This window comes from Mus musculus, chromosome 4 (genome assembly GCF_000001635.26).
Source record: "Mus musculus strain C57BL/6J chromosome 4, GRCm38.p6 C57BL/6J".
Classification (NCBI taxonomy): domain Eukaryota; kingdom Metazoa; phylum Chordata; class Mammalia; order Rodentia; family Muridae; genus Mus; species Mus musculus.
This window is the reverse complement of record NC_000070.6, coordinates 116588523-116600729: the sequence shown is the minus strand read 5'-3', so window position 1 is coordinate 116600729 and position 12207 is coordinate 116588523. Positions and strand designations below refer to the sequence as shown.

The window sequence follows — 12207 nt, the reverse complement described above, 5'->3', positions numbered from 1 at the left end:
CAGGATTTTAATGCCATTGGGCTAGAACAGGCAGGGTGCAGAGTCTGAGCTGCCTCATACTGACTTGTTAAATGCTACAAAGCCTGCTGACAGTCTAGTCCTGAGGATGGGAGCTGTACAGAATGATTTTCCATTTTTTTTCACAAATTTTTTTGCTCCGTCACTAAAAGCTTGGCTAAAGAGTGTCTGGCTCTTCTTGAGAACTTTGTATTATACTCCAAGTCCTCAAGTGTTTTTCCCCATTTTTCCATTCAGAACACTTTATATGCAGTAGTAGGCCATCTTTGCTGATTGGTCCAGGATACAATTCCAGTAGATGATCCTCTACTTAGCTGGAAAAGAATTGGGCTACCCTTTAATCTAAATCTGGAGTTCCCTCTATATTGGAAGCTTGATCCCGGATAGATTTCTGTCTACAATTCCTGAGAAAGCTGAATTCAGTGAAATTTGACAACACTGGTTTAGGTAAAGCCATTTTCAAAGTGTTGAATGCCAGCCAGTTTAACTAAATATTTGAAGACATTTACTCCTGGACCTGCTTTATAAAAGGAAAATAAATGCAGAAGAAATTCTAGTTGGCTAGTTTAAAGAAAAGTGGGTTTGGGTTAAGTTCTTTTTTGCCACACAGTATTTTAGGATCAAATGTAGTTGGCCACTGTTACAAGACCCCATTTAAAAAGCTGCAGGTCTAGAAGAAATTCAGTGTTTCAGTCAAAACTGGTGAGGACTCAAGTGCTCATTTTTATCCTTAACGCTGACAAAAGCCTCTTCTGTGGGAGGTGGGGGGTCAGCAAAGGCAGAACTGTGGGTGAAGAAGCTGGATTCCACAGATGAACTGGACACCTATAGAATATGAAAGATAGGGTTTTGTTTTTAAGCAAAACTTAAGACAAACGTTGGAGTTAAACTGAGGACAAAGTTTAATGAAAAGCAGGGCAAGTGTTCTTTTTCTGCCACATGGTATTTCATGGGTAGGTTTAAGGATTAATGTAGATACCTTAATTGGTATACACTATCTAATAGAAGCTGCTTAGCCTACAGGCTGACCAGAAGTGGACTCACCATTGGTGGGTACTGGTATTCATGGGCATTTGCTGGGTTGATCTCTGCCAATGTCTGGGCATCTGTATCTCTTGCATTTACCAGCCTCAGAAAGAGCTCAGCCTGGCCTGCCTAACAAAGGAAGTGGTACTCCATTGGAATCTGGGAGTATACCCAGTCTTTATCCTCTATACTTACCTGGGGAATCTCATTCCTCTGGGCAAGGCTGAGGCTGGTGTTAGGATAGACCCGAAGTGGGAGGCGCCAACGGCCCCTAAGCACCCTCAGATCTTGGTCAAATAGCAATAGTGAGGCCCAAGCCTTTGGTTGTGGTGCCCATGTAACTCCATGCCAGGCCTGTAGTTCACAGATCAAAGATACCAGTGGTGATGGAGGCAGCCTGTGAAACAAAATCACGTTCGAGTATTTAGCTGAAGTCCCTAGTTTGTTGTAGGGCTGCTCTTGGGCCCAGTGTACAGATCAGACCTAGTAAGGTGCAGCCTTTATGACCTATACCTACTAACCTGGGCACAGGCTGCTTGCTTGCTAGGATAGCACAGTTGCCCATAGGTCCAGGAGCTGAAGGTTGTGGCAAGCAAAGGGCTGGAGGTAATGCTGTGGTCCCTCCTGTATCTTGTCCATTCCGGGCCAAGCTGGTCATTAGCTGTACCCATATCCAAGAAGTGTCAAGGCCCCGCAGGAAGTCATAGAAAATGACAAGGCCAGCCCTGAAGAATACAAATCTATGTACACAGAGCCCCTAATTCCTCCACCCGGCCAGTACTTTAAGCCTGGATGGCGGTTGGTGGGTCTCCATAAATGTCAGCATTCAAAAATGCTGTGAAGGAGGGAGCAGGCCTCACCCAGGATCATAGGGTGCTGGACCTAGAACATCTGATGCAGGTAGGAGGAAGTGGAGATCCAGACCCATTTTTCTTGTCATGGTTCCATTAAGTATCTATTGTGGACAAAAGAGTTCAGTCCTACAGAACTGCAATCTGCCCATGATCCCCAAACTGCATGTCAAGCCAGCCATCAACCCCGAATGCTGTCTTTCTCACAGTCTTTGAAGTGCCATGGAAGTTCTGGGCTTTTGTGGAACTTGTAAGTTGTGGTATTGGGGGTGCAACCAGTGGAGGGAGGAGGGAGTTATCACACCTACTCAGGTGTCCGGGGAGATCCCTGGATCCTAGAAACAACAACAAAGTGGCTTGAGCTGGAGGAAGCAGCAAACTGAGTAAGTCAGAGGGAGTACAGGCTCATAAACCAAAGATACAAAGATAGCTGTATTGACAGAAACACGTTACAGACATGGACTTCATCCTCCCGACTTGGTCCCTTCACCCCTTCAGAGTTGGGTTCCCTGGGATTGTCTAGGGAGAGGCTGTATTTTTCACTGACCCCAGGGCGACAGACTCAGGACTTTCTGCTTCTGCAATGCCAGGATTTCTGCCTCCAGGAGCCTGTTTTCGGCTTCCACCGTTAGAACCTCCTCAGAGGCGGCACTTAGTTTTTCTGAGATGAATTAAAGTGATCTGTCAAGCATTATGTAGTAATCCAACTTTAAGGGTTTCTGCACAAGCCTGGATTTGTCATCTGGCAATGGGTTTTCCTTCCTTGGGCTTACGTGCCTCCCATTCTAGTGGTGCTCTCCCTCAAGCCCTTTTCTCCTTCCAACTCTAGGACCATCAGTGTAGAAACCCTCTATGATAGACCCTTTCGTTCACCCTTGCGGTTTTGCGACCGCTGCAATTCCAGGGCTGACGCTTCCACTTGCAGCTGCAATATTTTGTCCAGAACTTCTGGGTCCCGGCCTCCACCGTGCACGTAGGCTTCACGTAGGATCCTAGCAAGAAGGCAGCAGAAAGCGATCTCCCAGACTGAACAGACTCCCGATCCTGTCCACCCAGGGCCGGGGTCCTCACCGGATCTCTGCAGCCAGCGTTTCCGGGTTGAACCGCAGGGGCAGGTAACAGAATTCCACTGCCCTATGGGTGTCCTGCAGTTTTCTGGCGCAAGCAGATGATGTCACTGACCCGAGCCCAAGGCCCCGCCCGCACTCCTACCAAAGCTGGGCCGGCAACTCACCGAGGCTGAAGCTGGAGCGCCTGGAAATGCGCACCTAGCGTTTGCAGTGCTCCCCGGGTCCGGTTGGCCTCTTCCTTGAGTTCTCTGAGCTCGCGCTCCAAGTCGAATGGGCGGGGTAATCCTCCCTTGGGTCCCGCCACGCTGTGGAGGCGCCGTTTTAATTCTGAGGGACAAATGGGCAGAGTCAGGGTGAGTCCGAGCACAGCGACAGGGCCGAGTCCTTACCTCTCACCTTCGCCGCGACGCTCCAGCGCCCGGCTCTGTGCTTCTGTTTCTGCCATGCGTCTGGCGCGGGTTCCCTGCAAGACTCGCAGCCTCTCCCCAGGGCTCCCTGCAGTCTGGGAAGTGAGACCCTCAGTCGCTCGGGGACCTATTTTCTGTAGGGACAGCAACTGCACCTGCAAATAACTCGGACCCGCTATTTCTGTACTGGGTGATTTCCAGCATGTAAATCTCTACACATGTAAAGTTGAAGTTTGTAGTCATGATTGGTGTGTACCTCCTCTGTCAGCCTCTTTAGAGCAGATGTGCTGGCTTCCTGATCACGGCTCTTTTCTTGTGCCATGATCTGGTGGCGGGGAGGCAAAAAACGTAAGAATAATGATTGATGGAAAACCTACCCCTGGCCACTGGCGGCCCTTACCTTGGTGCCTCGTTTGATCGCGACTGAAGGCTGTGATTTAAGTGTTACCTCCGGAGTCAGCCGGCCAATGCAGAATCGTTTGGTGTGTGTGGCCAACAGAGCCCAGGAGCGGAAAACCATATCACAGGATTCACAGGATAAAAGTCCTGATTCCCCTGAGTAATCGGCCATGGAATGGAATCTCTTATAGACACCAGCGTCCTACAGAGGATGTGACAAAAGAGAAAAGGCGGACTGGACAGAAAAGAGAGAAAAGGGACAAAGAATAGACCAAGTCTGCTAAATCGCCAGGTCCTTCAAATGTATGTTTATGTTTGGGGAGGTGCCCTAGCTCCCTGGGCAGCGAGTACAGGCTTAGGCAGGCCTGGGCAATGTGCCTGGCCACCTTTGGGTGGGGCCCAGGTGTGAAAATGTCAGTTTGTTCCACCAATTACAGTGAGTTTGGCCAAGTATTTAATTAACTGCGGCTTTGACTTCATTGCCTATTTAGCCTCTGATAGGCAACTGTCATCTGTACCACAGCTGTTCTCTAAAATGGACAGATTTCAAGCTAGAATTCTCCACTGTAGGGAACATTTCCGCACAAGGTAAACCTCATATTAGCAGTATGTCTTTGCATAAACCCATCTTTTACAGAATTAACACACCACACAATGGAATAGTCTTTCTAATTCCCATTCTGGGACAGGAATGATCTGAACCTTTCCAGTAATGAGAACTGGGAGACCCGTTGGGGAGAATACAATTTGTCAGATGGATACTACTTGTGAGTTAAACGAGCTCTTTCTGCTGGTCAAGTTATCGTCACCTTTACACAGATCTGTAAAAGCAACGTTCATCCTCATCTCCTAGGCGAATCTATGCCTAAAATGTTTTCAGGCTCTGAGACTATTGAATAAACTCACTCTAGCTCTTCCTCAAAGCTGGCTGACTCAACTCAGCTGTTCTGTCTCAAAGTCCTCTCTGAACTGGTTCAAACCGGCTTCTCTTAGCTTCTCATTGAAGTGCTCTACTTGGTGAAGCTGCCTCTAAACTACACTCAACTGAACTAACTCCAAGATGGATTTTCCCTGCACTGCTCTTTTTTTTTTTTTTTTTAAGATTTATTTATTATATGTAAGTACACGGTAGCTGTCTTCAGACACACCAGAAGAGGGCGTCACGGATGGTTGTGAGCCACCATGTGGTTGCTGGGACTTGAACACTGGACCTTTGGAAGAGCAGTCGGGTACTCTTACCCACTGAGCCATCTCACCAGCCCCCCTGCACTGCTCTTAAGTAGCATTTCTTTCCTGAGTTGGGCTTTGCCCATCTGTGGAGAGCTTTGTGGGGCCACTTGGCTGGGATTTGACATTAGGCCAGGACAAGGAAGTAAGCTCAGGCAGGAATCTAATTTGGCTAGAACAAAGTAGTAGGCTTAAGGCAAGAATTTTACTTTGGGCTAGGACAGGGAAGTAGGCTCAGATATCTTGGTCATCCTGATAAGCACTTAGAAACAGTGAGCTTGGGAGTTTTATTGTCTTGCTTATTCTCCAGCCTAGAACTGATCTTATTATTTGCATGTAATTAAAATGATATAAAAGCAAATTGGGGGAAAAAAAATAAACCTACTTCAGCCTCAGACCTTGCTGAGTTCATACTACAATGAAAATTGCCTTTTTTCTTTTTAATCCTCGCTCCTGAGCTGATCTCTCTGACTCATTTGGTCAGATATTTCTGATTCATCACACTAAGGGCATGTCTGTATCCAGCGAGGTCATACAGACATCTATCTTTTGGATGTGATCCTTTTCAAGAGCAAACATGTTCCCTGATTAAAATTCGTCTACACAGATCCATGCACCTCATTTCTGAAGCAGCCTTTCCTCAGTAAGACAGAGCTGTTAAGGTAGTTCTCTCCAAACATCCAAAGAGGAGCAAGTTACACGATGTTTATGTGCTCTGAAACATTATATAAAAGGCGAGCATTCTCTCCACTGCCTTAATAAACTGTTACTTCATAGATTTAAAAGATGCTTTTTCTTTTTTAGTGTATGGGTATTTTGCCTGCACGTATACCAACGCATTCAGTTCCCAATGAGGTTAGAATTGGGGTGGCTTAGGTTATGATTGCTAGTTGCATTTTGAACCGTAGCCAACTGAAAGAGCAGCTAGTTGAGTGCTCCATGGGGCCATCCTTCCAATTCCAGCAGATTTAGAAAAATGGGCTACATGAGCATTATACTGAAAGTGTTACCTTTTGTGGTGGTTTCAGGTAGTAAATCGAGGGCCTTGGCCATGCAATGCAAGTAAATGTTCTGCCAATGAACTATGACCTCCAGCTGCCAATTTCCTTAACATATCTTAACATTTAGCCTGTGCATGTATTTGTGTTAGCACAGGTAGGCCAGGTAAAGTATCATGTCAAGGGAGTCATTTGTCTACTTTCATCATGTGGATCCCAAGAATCAAACCGAAATCCTCAAACTTGGTGACATAAACTTAAGTTCACTGAGCCATCTTGGTGGCCCTAAAATGTGGAACCACAACCATAAAAACTGCAAAAGCCACAAGCGCTCCTAACCCACTAAGCCATCTCTCCAGCTCTTCATTCATTTTGTATGTATATGTGCATATCAAGTTCACATATACAACTCGGAGAACAAATTGTGGAAACCATTTCTCAACTTCCATCACCATGTGTTTCTAGGTATGGAAGATGTAAACACTTAGTGGGCAAGTGCTAACCCTACACGGAGTCATTCTCATTCCTCCATCTCCACTGTCGTCTTACTTCATTCAATCACCCCCATGCACCCATTTAATTAAGTAGGAAGCACTTGTCAGGCCTTCTTTAAAATATTCATATTGGTGGCTGGACACTTGGCTCAGCAGCAGTTCAGAGCTGTTCTTCCAGAGGAGCAGAAGTCCCCCTTTGGCCTCCTCTGGCAATCAGTGCAGCATGGCATTCAGAGACACACACATAGGCAAAACACCTACACATAAAACACAACCAACTGAGGTGGGGGGAGGCCTCCAAACCCAGGTATATTGATAAATCCTGGGCACTAAAAAATTCCTTCAGTAAAAAAAATGTAGTTTATTATGAATAATTTATTGCACAGGTTTTTTCCACATTAAGAATTTTTGCTGAAAAGAGAAACAGGTGGGGCTGAATTCAGTTTTCCCCTAGTTTTCTAAAAATATTTCCCTTAAAAAAAGAATCCACTCTCTAATTTTAAAGAAAATATATTTCTTACACAAGACAATCCAAACTGATGCAAAATATTTATTCGACGTTAGTTATTTTATGCAGTAGTTTTTCCCCTCAACAGACTTGTGGTAACCACATCTTTTAAATCTGTAAATAATGTTATCAAAATAATCTTAATCTTTGAAATCTCACAAAAATTCATATTTTACAATCCACCCTGAATATCAAGGCTGCAAGAATAACATTTCCTATATCCAAATATTTTACAGCTGTACCCAAAAGAAAAAAAAAAAAAAAGAGAAAATAAAAAACAAAACAAAACAAAAAAAAAAAAAAAACAAAAACAACCACATATGCTTGGTTAAGGGCTAAGTTACCCAGCAGCCAAAAATAAAATAAAATATCCAAATTATTAGCATTAATTTAATACAATTATAACTTCAATAGTCACTTTGTCATTGACAATGATTGCTTGAGCACAGGGGTGAGTCCCCAAGGGCTGGTAGTAGAAGCTGTTGAGCAGAGCAGCATCTCCTCCCTGCATCTCTGCCCTGACAGCTCCCACTTGTGCACAGCCCCACAGGTACTGTGTGTGTGCTTAAAAAAATCCCACCACACAAATGCCTATTAAGCAGGTAACAGGGAAGAAAACAAAGGCTAAGCAAGACAATTGCTCTCTCTTTGGGATATGATTATTTCCCTTGTGCATGAAGTATTCAACAACATAAGAAAAGGAAAAGAACACTTTATATTCTCTAAACACAAGGCTGAGCTCAGCGGGGCAGGTCACTGTGAGCATTTTATCTCTACTTCCAGGCATCGTCGTCTGACGTCTGGCTGCTGCTCGTTTCCGAGTCTGAGTCCTCACACTCTGCAATGCAAGTGCTTCTCCACGGGGAGGACAGGCTGCAACTACGGCTTTGTAAGAGGCCATTCTTTCCAAACCCATTTCTTCGTAGCTACAGAGCATAGGAGAAAGAAAATAAAAAACCTTCAATGACTACACCGGTCTAGAGGAGTATGTGGAGGGGAATTCCCAAGAGACCTAACATCTCTTAAAGCAGTACTTTTCAAACTTACAAGGATTTAATTTCTTTTGTTTAGAGACAGTCTTACTATTGTAGTTTTGGAACACCCTATATAGACCACGCTGGCCTCAAATTCAGAAATCTGCCTATTTATGCCTCAGGTTCTAGGCTTAAAGATGTATGCAACCAAAGCTGGGCCACCCAAACATTTCCCCCCTTTCCTATAAAGTCAGTCTAGAGTTCAGTATGATGGGTGTCGGGTTTAGAGTTCCTATTTCTAAAACAGTTCCTGTTCCCCCCGCCCCGGTTTTTCAAGACAGTGTTTTTCTATGTAGCCCTGGCTGTCCTAGAACTCACTCCGTAGGCCAAGCTGGCCTCAAACTCAGAGATCCACCTGCCTCACGCCTCACCCAAGCGCTGGGATCACAGGCGTGGGCCAGGACTCTCTGGCTCTAAAATAGTTCTAAGTGGTAAAATCTCATGTCAGGCCGTAGGCTGCCCTACTGTGAGACTTGCCAGCCGCCACTTAAGCTTTAAAGATTTTATTTATTTGTTTGTTTGTTTTTCAAGACAGGGTTTCTCTGTGTGGCCCTGGCTGTCCTGGAACTCATTTTGTAGACTAGGCTGGCCTCCAACTCAGAAATCCGCCTGCCTCTGCCTCCCAAGTGCTGGGATGAAACCACTGCCCTGCAAGATATTTATTTTTAATTATATGTGTGGCACCTATGAAAGCTGGAGATGTCAAATCCTTTGAAGGCGGAATTACATGTGGTTCTAAGCCAGCATGGGGTTCTATTCAAAAGCTACACACACGCTACCCTCACCATTGAGCTACTTCTCTCCAGCCCAGGATTTATGCTGCAGAGGGCGAGGCAGAGTGTTTTTCAAGACTCAGGAGCTCAGACCTTACCTTTTGATAAGGGGTTAGAGCTGTGAGCATGGCACCTATATCCTCCAAGTCTGCTATTCACTGGCCTGGGCTCTATCTTTTTTGATTCCTACTATAGAAACGGTCTGGCACCATGCTATACTACTGTGGTAATTTAAGTCTCTTTCTTAAATGTAGTGCATCCTTGACAGTCAACACAGGGCTGTAGTGTCAGTAACTATGAGGTGGAGGGAGGAGGACTGCTGTAGGTTCAAGGTATTCTACATAGCGTGTTCCAAACTACCCAGGACTATAAAGTGATATCCCGGCTCTTTTTTGTTTTTTTTTGGTCTGTTTTACAGTTTTGAGACATAGAACTCTGTAAGCCCAGGCTGGGAATAAAGGCATGTACCTGTCGAGATCCCGTCAGCAAAAACTGGTCCCCAAACTGCAAATAAACACTAGAAATTTCCTAAAGGCAAGGCCACTGCAAACATTTCACTGGGAGTCACTGAAGGCTTAGAGCTCAGTACAGACCTGCTCTGTTCTCAGGTGGAACTCCTTGAGCTCGTCCTCTGTGAGTGGAAGGCAGCTCTCATCATTTTCAGGGTACTCCTGCCACCCCATTGCTTTTAATAACCTGGAGGCAAAAGGACAGACAGCAAGGAAAACACGCTAGTAAGCCTGACTGTGCAGCCCACTAGCACCCATAGAAAGAGTCTGTCCAAAGCCAATGAAGACTGCAGAAGGAACTTTGTATTCTCCCTAAAGGGCGAGGTACTCAGGTGCTCACAATTAAATGGAGGCGCTTCATGGTTTAAGGGAAAATGACCTATTGGAAAAGATAGTAGAAATAACAAATAAGATGGTAGAAATAAAATCTCAAAACCCCCACTGCAAGGAACCTTTTCATAGACCCAAAGAGGAGGAAGAAATTACTCCTTTGTTCCTTGTGAACAAATTAGCGCATCTCTGTGGTTCATTGCTTGTTCAATTTCACAGCACTGTGGAACTCTTACAATCTCACTAACCTTTCAGGTTCCTCTAGATAAGGAGTTCTGAACCTGTGGGTATGGACCCCACTGGGAAGGAATCCAGTGGCCCTTTCACAGGGATCACGTATCAGATATCCTACATGTCAAATACTTACAATCCATAGCAGTAGCAAAATTACACTTATAAAGTAGCAAGGAAAATAATGTTATGGTTGGGGTGGAGGTCGCCACTTCAACATGAGGAACTGTATTAAAGGGCACTACCAGGAAGCTTCCTTTGAGGAAGTAGTCAAACTTGGTAGGCTGTATATAGCAGATTACTCTATGTATGCAAGGCTTGCAGTTAATAGTTGGTTCCATATATAGGATTCCCAGGCATCCCAAAGCCCCTTTAAAGACACTTCACAGTAACTGCTCAGATGAGACAGCAACACATATGTGGAAAATCCTTGTGCTCTTGACTATGCCCCTAAATAGTCTAACCAGGAGGGATATATGGTGAATAATTAGGTTTTCATGGCCACACCCCTCTTACGTTTTAAGTACCTTTAAGAGTCTTACATGCCATACATCTTATTCTTACCTGTGCTCTGCTTCCAGAGAGTGTGACAGAACCTCCCCTTCCTCTACCATGGGTAGAGAAAGACCGTTCTGAAGACAACCTTGTTCTCCATTTTCCTTTGGTTCGGGTGTGTGGCTGCCCTCCAACTGTAATAAGGAAAGGGATGGATGCAACCAACAATACTGAGGAGAACAGTGTTTTTCAGACTGCACCCTACCCTCTACCTACACAGTTCTTCCCATTTTAAAACTGAGACCAGCTGTGACAATAAACTAACTGGGAAAGTCAGAAGATCCAGAACATCTAACACCAAGAGGGGGTGGGGTGCACCGATCCAAATGCGGCCTGCACAGAAAACCTGAAGATATACACAGGAACCAACCAACATCTTGAGCATGATATGACTACTAGGTAAAGGAACCTAGAACAACCCACAAACCCCTTACATGGGCTTCCTTAAAAGCACATTTCTGCTCTGTGGTACACATTGTTTAGAGAAGGGAACAGCATGGCGGCACAGGCCTGTCATCCCAGTACTGAGGTGGCAGAATCACCAACATCAAGAATTCAATACAGCAGCCGGGCGTGGTGGCGAATGCCTTTAATCCCAGCACTCGGGAGGCGAAGGCAGGCGGATTTCTTGGTTCAGTCTACAAAGTGAGTTCCAAGACAGCCAGGGCTACACAAGAGAGACTCTGTCTCAAAAAAACCATAAAAAAAAATTCAATACAGCAAGAACCAGCCTCTCTACCATCCACCAACAAAGACAGGAAGAGATGGGGAGGAAATGTATAAAACTCTCATCTAATGAGGGATTATTTTCTATGATAAACAAAGAATGCTTAAAATTTAACAGTAAAAAAATTAACAATTAAGAAAAGGGACTGGCAATGGTGGTCACCAAGTTTAATCCTAGCAATTGGGGCATAGAGTTGGCTTTGCCCTCTAAGTCCATCTCACCAGCCCTCATGACTACCTTTTGAGGAAAAACTCAAGAGATGGCAATTATACCCACCTCAAAATATAAAATCCACACATGGCAATCTCTGCTTTAATTCTTAGTAGAGAGCAATCATTCTTATCAAGGCCTATGAATTAAATGTAGAATACATCACATCCAAACGCTCCTTCTATACACTGAAGTATCATGGCTGGGATGGATTTGGTGTTGTACACACATTTACTCCAACTCTGAGGAGGCAGAGGCAGATGGAGCTCAATGAGTTTGAGAACAGCCTGATCCAGCCAGAGGTACAGAGTGAGATCCTGTCTCAAAAACCAACCAAACCAAACCAAACCATTAAAAGAAAGAGAGAGAGAGAGAGAGAGAGAGAGAGAGAGAGAGAGAGAGAGAGAGAGAGAGAGAGGGGCAGGCAGGCAGGCAGTAAGGCTGATGAGATGGTTCTGTGGGTAAAAGCAATTACAACCAAGCCTGATGGTTTGACTTTGATGCCTCCAAGTTTCTGACCTACACTATTTGACTGTGAAACACGGACAAACCCACACACATTTAAAAAAATATATATATAATAAAAGAAAATACACAGTACACCAGAAAAATGCCTTACTCTTAGCCCCTCCAGCTTGTCACAGTCTCTACTTTCTGAGCAGTCTCCATTTCGTTCATCCTTCAGAGTCTTCAGGAACTCACTCTTCCTGTCTGTGGTTCGTCGGGTCAATTTGGTCAGACGAGAGGAGCTGATCTCAATTGGAGGGGTAGTACTGGAGGGACTCTGCACAAAAAGCACAAACAGATTGCTCCTACCAGCAAATGGCAAGAATCCCTGAG

The 12207-nt window shown here is 44.9% G+C and overlaps 2 protein-coding genes and 1 long non-coding RNA gene across 6 annotated transcripts in view; 1 reads left to right on the top strand and 2 right to left on the bottom strand.

The window, feature by feature from the left end:
- Positions 1 to 463: 463 nt before the first annotated feature.
- Ccdc17 (coiled-coil domain containing 17) lies at positions 464 to 4000 on the bottom strand. The gene is made up of 13 exons (NM_001037916.3): positions 3773 to 4000; positions 3629 to 3697; positions 3362 to 3467; positions 3130 to 3292; positions 2967 to 3050; positions 2769 to 2887; positions 2443 to 2556; positions 2103 to 2230; positions 1905 to 1999; positions 1566 to 1769; positions 1240 to 1441; positions 1063 to 1173; positions 464 to 843 (listed from the first exon to the last, which is right to left on the bottom strand). The coding sequence occupies exons 1-13, from the start codon at positions 3941 to 3943 to the stop codon at positions 712 to 714; spliced, it is 1698 nt and encodes a 565-aa protein (NP_001033005.1). The 5' UTR covers positions 3944 to 4000; the 3' UTR covers positions 464 to 711.
- C530005A16Rik (RIKEN cDNA C530005A16 gene) lies at positions 3100 to 10997 on the top strand. Its single transcript, NR_029450.1, has 3 exons — positions 3100 to 4888; positions 7782 to 7887; positions 10457 to 10997. It is a non-coding gene; the product is annotated as an RIKEN cDNA C530005A16 gene (long non-coding RNA).
- Gpbp1l1 (GC-rich promoter binding protein 1-like 1) overlaps positions 6828 to 12207 on the bottom strand; it is a 36724-nt gene continuing 31344 nt past the window's right edge. For 2 of the 4 annotated variants that reach the window (NM_029868.3, NM_001368177.1), the window contains exons 9-12: positions 11987 to 12151; positions 10440 to 10564; positions 9399 to 9501; positions 6828 to 7924 (exon numbers count right to left, since the gene is read on the bottom strand). In NM_029868.3, coding sequence (NP_084144.2) covers positions 7772 to 7924; positions 9399 to 9501; positions 10440 to 10564; positions 11987 to 12151 — 546 coding nt within the window. In that variant the 3' untranslated portion in view covers positions 6828 to 7771. The remainder of the gene's footprint in view (positions 7925 to 9398; positions 9502 to 10439; positions 10565 to 11986; positions 12152 to 12207) is intronic. The other 2 variants (XM_017320452.2, XM_006503485.4) reach the window with 1 other exon arrangement.

Excerpts from the sequence above, each read along its gene's own strand:
- Ccdc17 (NM_001037916.3), bottom strand. The coding sequence starts at position 3,943 with ATGGCCGATTACTCAGGGGAATCAGGACTTTTATCCTGTGAATCCTGT. Across the intron at positions 3,698-3,772 it reads CGATCAAACGAGGCACCAAG|ATCATGGCACAAGAAAAGAG; the intron begins GTAAGGGCCGCC and ends CCCCGCCACCAG. Across the intron at positions 2,557-2,768 it reads GCGGTCGCAAAACCGCAAGG|AAAAACTAAGTGCCGCCTCT; the intron begins GTGAACGAAAGG and ends AATTCATCTCAG.